General features: G+C 47.8%; 1 protein-coding gene across 2 annotated transcripts in view; it reads left to right on the forward strand.

Annotated features, from left to right (window-relative positions):
- sema6bb (sema domain, transmembrane domain (TM), and cytoplasmic domain, (semaphorin) 6Bb) overlaps nt 1-6,984 on the forward strand; it is a 133,660-nt gene extending 126,676 nt beyond the window's left edge. Inside the window, exons 17-18 of one of the 2 annotated variants that reach the window (XR_014799376.1) lie at nt 976-5,083; nt 5,116-6,984. Coding sequence is in view for 1 of the 2 variants with exons in the window: in XM_084920502.1 (XP_084776628.1) it covers nt 976-1,883 (908 nt within the window). In the remaining variant the exon portion in view is untranslated. Of the gene's footprint in view, nt 1-975 lie in introns of both variants that reach the window. The other variant, XM_084920502.1, reaches the window with a different exon arrangement.
- Nucleotides 6,985-7,565: the final 581 nt, after the last annotated feature.

The following is a 7,565-nucleotide window of genomic DNA, read 5'->3' on the forward strand; positions in this document are numbered from 1 at the left end:
ATATCCATTTATTTTCTCTTAGAAAGGATTTATTTTGCTGTCCTTGTGGAGACATTCCTCCCTCTGCTACTACTGGAGCTGTAATTTAACAACTATTACGAGTGTTTGTCTAAGGCCCCAAATGTTCAAGTATGCTTTAGGCCACGACTCTCTCTCTTCTAACACCCTCTTTTTTGCCTTCATCTGCTTCCCTTGGCACGCACATGCTCTCATTGTATTCATTTGGTGCTGGTCCCAAGAGCTTACGCAGCAAAGAATGACTCCTTTCCTGGCATTTTTCTAATTGATCCATGGCAGCCCAGGCTGTGGTCTTGCTGTTTTCATATCTTCAATAATTCATAAACAGTTCTGTCTGAGGGACTTCATCTCTTGTACTCACTAAAAAAAAAAAAAACCCAAGATACAGAAAGTTGTGTTTCGCAGATGAGCTGTTCTTTATCTATAAACATGATGCCTCGCGTTCACTCGTGCAAGAAATCATCTTGCTGTATGGATGCAACGGAGAAAACGAATGTATGCATACGTTGGGCTAACACTTACAGGGTGTTTCTGTTTCAAAATAGTTTAAAGTCAGACTAGCTACAGCACACATGTAACGTCAACGGCACCTGGACTGTATAAGTGATTTTCATGGTATGGAAGCTTGAAGTTATTACTCGCCATTAACGACAGACTTGGCATCTCTCTCTGTAAAGCTAATGTTGTGAAACATGTTAGCTTTGAGAGCTATTCTCAATCAGGAAGACAGTTATTAGAGCTATTAAAATCACCATCCACTTTACATAATGAAGGCAATTAGCCACAGCTACCTTGGCTGGAAAGCATATGACAATTACCACCCACAGAGAGGAGATGGAAAATAGGTCACTCTGTCTGGCCGTTTGCCAACTCCCACGCACTTTGTGCAGGAAATGCTGATGTTTTTTGCGTGCTTTCACCAGTTGACTGAAGTTTTTTTCTTTCTCTCTCTGTTAGGAATTCTGCTCCAAGAGAGTTTCATGGAGGAGCCCGATGGCCTCGTGTCCGTAAACCTCTTAGTGGTGTCTGCTGTTTCAGCTTTTGCAACGGGAGCCGTCCTTTCTGGTCTCACCGTCTGCTGGATCATGAGTCACCGGCACCGCCACTCTCGCGGCTCCGGAGCCGGCGGCGCCCGGCGCAAAGGTGACAAAGAGCAAAGCATGCTGGGACAAGGCCGCAGCGGGTCGGTGATGAGCGTGACGAGAACCAGCGGCGGGGAGCGGCGCTGTTCGCAGGCGGACAACCCCTTCGTCACGCCCAACGGCTGGCCTAAAGGAGAGATGGACCCCGGCTTGCTGCCCACGCCCGAGCAGACCCCCCTGCAGCAGAAACGGGGCGTACGTCTCCCGGACACCGAGTGGGACCAGAGTCAGACCTTCCTCACTGCCGTTGGGACTCCCTGCCCTAACAACTCCGTCATCTACCTGAGCTCCAAGTTCCTGCACGGTGGTGGAGGCGGCGGCGGTATGGTCCGGATAGATGACCCAGGAGAGGTGGTGCTGCCTCCACACACAGAACGCCATCGCTACCTGATCCTTGCCACGCAGAGAGGGGAGCACGGTAGCAATCGCCCCACCGGTGCGCTAAGGAACTCAGCAGGAGAATACATCTACCCTGCCACGCCGCAGGACTCCCCCGACCGACGGAGGGTGGTGTCCGCTCCCACTCCCCACATGGACTACGGGGAGCCTCGCTGGAGTCATGAGGCGCTCAACTACAACAGCAACAATGGCGCACCCTATCACCCTCAGCGCCAGGGCCTCATCAGGCCAGACATGCACGGGCCCCGAGGGCTGGGAGAACTGGCTGACTTCAGCCATCTTCTAGGAAAGAGCGTGGGCGAGCGCAATCCCAGTGGCCAGTGAGGCAACGCAGACGAGCCCTGACGCCAACCCCTTCCCTCCAACAGCAAACTGGAATCAAACAACCCTCAGATTCACTGTCCCGGTCCAACCTTACCCTGTCTGTCCTCTCTCACTGTCATTCAATGTTCAGACATCACTCAGCTGACTAAAGAGAGGGACAAAGAGAGAGAGCTGACAAAGAGGAGACAACTCTCTGTACATCTCCGTTCCTCCGTTCGTAATCCGAGGTGCGCGCCTCGGCTCTGTCGGTGGATCCAACCGCAGAGCGTGACTTTGACTCCACGGGACGACCGGCGAGCTAAAAAGAGGGGTGCGGAGAACGAAGGCTCTTCATAGAAGGACAGTGTGGAGATTTTAAAAAAAAACAAATAAAATGACAATTTGGCTTGCAGCACCAAATGTGAAAGGTCTCCCTCCACCATTCTGTTCACTGTTTTAACACCACGGACCTTCTTTAAGTGTGAAATCACGTTTCTGCTTTGGTTTGTTGATGCCGGTGGCGTCCAGCAGACAACCATGTGCTTTTCTTTGGACTCGAACTTGTGTCGCCGTCAAAGGGCCGCGACTCTCAGCCAATCACGCTGTGTGTATGTGCGAATACGTGTGGCCACGACAACCCCAGCCAGCGTCCTGTCTTAACTGTGAAGTACACCTGTATAATGACGATGGTAATAACATTGTTTTCTTTTTATAACCAATCACAGAGAGACAGACGGATTTTATCAAGTGTCTACTTGAGGCTCTTTGTGTTCACCAATCGGAGGTTTGGATGGTTGGTTGATCGGTGGCTAGTGAGGAGGTCGGACTCACTCTGTGAAAGTAAAAAAAAGAGCAATAATGAGCAAGATATATATAAGGATAAAGATAAAGCCAATTTAATTTGATATTTTTATATCAGCATTTTCTCAGCAAGGAAAACCGAAGCTTCGAGACGTCGGAAAGGCTCTGGGAAAAAGGAACAGTATCTCCACTCCACCCCCCTCCCTTGCTGCCTCTCAGTATGCCTGGGTCTGTCTGACCTGACCCGAGGCCTCCCTGGGCTCCGCAGTTCATTTGAAGGAGGGAATGTGAGCTCTGACTGTCTGCCCGGCCGCTTGGGAGCTCCATTCAGCCTCTTCTGTCCGACACTGAGACTCTTTGTGCCCCAGAGGCGGGAGGAGACTGCGGCAACAAATAACCGTTAAGAGTCAAGGACCTAGCCCACCGCCACAGCCCGGCGGAATATCAATGAGGAGGACAGCAGCTCCATCCGTCACGAGAGATGCAGCGACTGGGCCCGGGCATCTCTCGCGGCTCACGCACACTAGCGATTCACTGGTTTGCCGGGACAGGGAGGAGCTGAGGGGCTGAAGCTGGGGCTGAGGCCAGAGTAGGGGCACTGCTCGCTGTTCACAATGGTCATCCCTTGTGGCTCTGTCCCTTTCTTGCTCTCAGTGTGTTTCCCAACAATAGCAGGATAAAGAAAACAGATGGGCATGGGTATATTGGGGTGTGGAGTTACTCTTTCACTGCGTTGTCTGATCTTTTGATGTTTCCTATTTTCATCAGCTCTCATCTGTCCTCGATTCAAACGTAGATAGCTTCATCTGGGTCATACGTTCGTAAAGGTGGTGTTTTTATGAGTGTGTGAGTCTCTTAGGTCTTGTATACATGAATGTGTTACTCATATTGAGTGCAACAAAACAGCTTTGATCAACATTACTCTCATTCTCGCCCTGCTTTTCTTTTCTCTGTTGAACCATTAATGGCCGTCTAACACTCACAAATGCATGTTAACAATGTCAGAGCCCTGCGTGGGAGCGCTGTATGCTATAGAATACGTTTAAACCATTATACTGCGCACAAAGAAGCGAGTTAAAATGGACGAGCTGGGTTTTCCGCTTTAAATTATAGATGCTATCAACATACACAAGACACACATCTTTCGGTCCTGATACCAAACGACCCTTTTTCTATTCAGATCAGTGGTTTTTCCATCAAAGTGGGACGCATGCCCGCCCAGAAACTTTAAGCTACCTTATAGTACCTCCCGGGTTACAACAGCTCGTCACTGGGGCAGTACTCTCTGATGTACTGTCATTGTGCCCTGGAGGTTTGTAGCTTACAGAGACCAGTCCAACACCTCAGTTTCATACCTTAATGCAGCAGTCCAATAAAACTATTAATCAACACGCATGTCTTTGAACTGTGGAAGAAGCTGCAGCACCTGGAGAGAAACCCACACAGGCACAGGAAGAACAAGCGCGCAAGACAAATCCAAAAAATGCTTTTCATTTCACTTTGATTTAAGAGTTTGGTATTTCTTATATTAAACTCCAGAAGAGAAGGTCCTGTGATTAGACCCGAGGAGGTAGACTGCACTTGTGGGGACAGAAAAGCTTTTTCTTTGTACCCACACCTTTCAGCCTTCTGAGGATTTATGGCACTATTTCCAAAGTTTTTCAGTTTATTTTCTGTCTTAAAACCTTCGATCGATCGATCTCACTGCAGGGGTCGTCCAGAGTCTAGGTTTGGACCTGCAGAACCTCGGACCTTCCTGTGTGGCGTTTGCATGTTCTGACTGTGCCTTACTCCAGGTTCTCTGGCTTTTTCTCAAATGCATATGTTTTAGTTTGACTGGTGATTCTAGTGTGTCTGTGACTGTTTGTCTGCCTGTGTGCGTGAGCCCAGCCTCTCACCTGAAGTCAGCTCCATTCTCACGTCTGGCCGGACATCGTCAGTTTCTGCTGCAGCTTCTTGCATTTTTTCACCTTTTTTCTGTTACAAAATAAGTAATAAACTTAGTTCGAGCACATCGAAACACATGCAGGCATATTTTGAACAAGAACCGTGTGATCCAAGAAGCGTAAACAGAAGCATAAATCTGACCCGACACTCGATACCACCTGACAGTGTTCAGCTCCGCAGACACATTTCTGTTGAGGTTTAATACCCAGCCCTAACAAATGTACAGCCAGGCTTGATGTAATATATGAGACAGGCCAGTGAAAGAGATTTACGAAGACAAGGACAGAGGAGGAGGTCAAGCAGGCAAACGTGATGTTACTGCATTACCGCCTTGCCACCACATTAAAGCAGTGTATTCTTTACACATTCCACCCTGAAACAGGTCATTAGTATTGAGGATAGGAAGCTCTCCACCAGCCAGGACGCCGCTCGTCTCTCTCCCACCGCCGGGTCTGCGTGTGTGTGCCCACGAGGCCTCTCTGTCTCGCTCGGCGTGCCCAGCGAGGCGTCTCCTCGCTCCGCATCTCCTCCGGTTTTTTCGCTAAACATGCTTGATTAGGCAAAGTACATTCCCGGCCCTCTAATGGCCTGATGAGCCCCTGAGAAGATTACTGCAGACACATCAGCCCTGAGAGGGAGGCGCTGTTCAACCAGCTCCGCTAACCACCAGCAGATCACACACACACACACTTGCGTGCAAACGCACAAAAAGGACCTTTAACCAAATTTGGGGCACAATTGAATTAGGATCCGCTCTGACTGGTGTACATGTTACTTTACTGACTGCATAATTTGATTACCTTAGTTCAACATTACACCGGAGCTAAAAAATTCACGTGGACCTCATGAGAGCTCTGTTTATTAAAGCCATCATCCTCCCCTTTCTTTGCATACTTCATGTCATTCCCGTTCCTCCTCACCGAGCAGCTGCACTTCTTCTCCTTTTCTTTAAACCCTTTGATTGTTAGCACACTCTGCCAGCCCAGCTCTCATTGCACTTGTCACCATTAAAGGTTAGCTGGTTAATTTAATGATTCAGTAACAGAAACAGAAATCAAAGTACCCTCCACTTTATTTCACATTAAATCCTTGATGCGTAACAGTTTTTAGACATTTCCGTAAGCTCTCATGTGGCAAATTGCTTTCTTTTTCCTATAAGGGCTTTTGCTTTGTTTTATTTAAATGTAGCGTATACTGCCTCCAGTCCTGCAAACACACACACACATTCTTCCTCTTTATCTCTGCTCTGCACGAATCAACACACACATAAAATTTCCATCTCTGTCTTTGTGACCCAGCCAGTCTGTGATTTTATTTATTAAGATGTGTGTGCGCGCACTCGCTGAAGAGACCATACCTTTGTGTGTTGGGGTTGTTTGTGCCGTGTGGCCCAGTCACGTGATGCCCCCCAGCCAGTAACTGCCATTTTGCCCCACGGTGCTCCAGTGCGCTGTCCGTGCTTTATGCCCCAGAAAAGGTCCAGGAAGGAGGCTAACTCGCTTGAAATCCAGCGATGCACGGGGATGTGGTGAAACGAGACTGCACCTCCTCGGCCAACATGCGAGAAGAAAAAGCACAAACGGCAAAAACAAAATCAACGTTTGCATTTTTGTAAAGTTGTAGATGTATTTAGTCGGCGCTGACCATTTTTGTCATGTTTGCTTTTTTCTATTGTTTGTTTCTGTGGTAGATACTTGGTTTTAAGATTTCTATGGAATATTACTGTATATGATTTCAATTCTCTGATGTGCCCGATTTGATGATGACAATGAACCCGATGACTATCATGACGAGCAGTACTGTGAGCATCACCCAGGTGTTGCGTCCTGTTTGGATCTGAATGTGAATGTGAATCGGAAGAAGAAGAGGAGGCAGAGCGAATTAACCACAAAGACCGAGCTTTGGGAGGAGGCCGTTCTCCTCCAAAGCGAAGGAGTCCTGCAGCTCCCACCAGAGGCCGGCCCGAGGCCTCGGGGGCGGGCTGTCATCGGATGACAACACATGTCCCTGCTACGTGTACATAACCTTGATGCTTACATGTAATTTAAGTGCAGTAGCTGCATGACGACAAAGCCTCCGTGTGTGTACAGAAGTAGCGACGTGTGAATTTGTACAGTACATGCAAGTGTGTGTGCGCTTGTGTCCGCGAAGAAATCTGTCCATCGTCACGCCAAAAGCAACACGTGCATGCACCCTACGACAACTGCGCAGGACACACAAACACAAAGGCCACACTCATACGACCACACAGACATGCTCCAGCAGTTGTTCGCCATGTCGCCACATTGTCCCGAGCTCTGCCTGTCACTCCGCATGGAGACTTTACTCTGTGTCAACTTTCTTATTCTAATAAACCACTCAGACATGGACTTCACATCGAGTTGTGATCATTGATTACGGCGTTCTAATTATTTTTGCTCCATCACTGATCATATTTGCTTACATAAAAACAAAAGCCTGATACCCCGATACAAGAGCGTGTATACGATGCAGTGTGTTGTGTATATGAAACAAAGCGAGCTGATAGCAGCAGCTGTCACAATAATGTAGTGAAAATAGAGAAGTAGTCGAGGGTAAAACAGAACCAGAGCGGATGCATTTAATTAGATTCCACAGCTGGAGTCACATTTCTGCGCTAATATTATTTTTTTTAATCGCACACACTGTCAGCACAAACTTTAACAGCGGTACAGTGTTTGACATTATGATGTCATTGCATCAGTGATGACCATGGAAGGCTGTGAAACCTGCGTTTTCCTACATGGGTGGCTGTTTTATCTCAGCTCATTTTGGATTTGACGGAGAAAATGTTTGATGTCTAAAAAAACTACTACATCTTTTAACTACAGTCCTTAAACGTGTGAGCTGCTGGACTTTTGGGACAGGAAGGATGCCTCGTTCTTGTCTCATGTGTCTCACAGCACAATGTCTTTATTTCTTATGATAAATGTACTC

This window comes from Perissodus microlepis, chromosome 23 (genome assembly GCF_051167445.1).
Source record: "Perissodus microlepis isolate ML-2025 ecotype Zambia chromosome 23, ASM5116744v1, whole genome shotgun sequence".
Lineage (NCBI taxonomy): Eukaryota > Metazoa > Chordata > Actinopteri > Cichliformes > Cichlidae > Perissodus > Perissodus microlepis.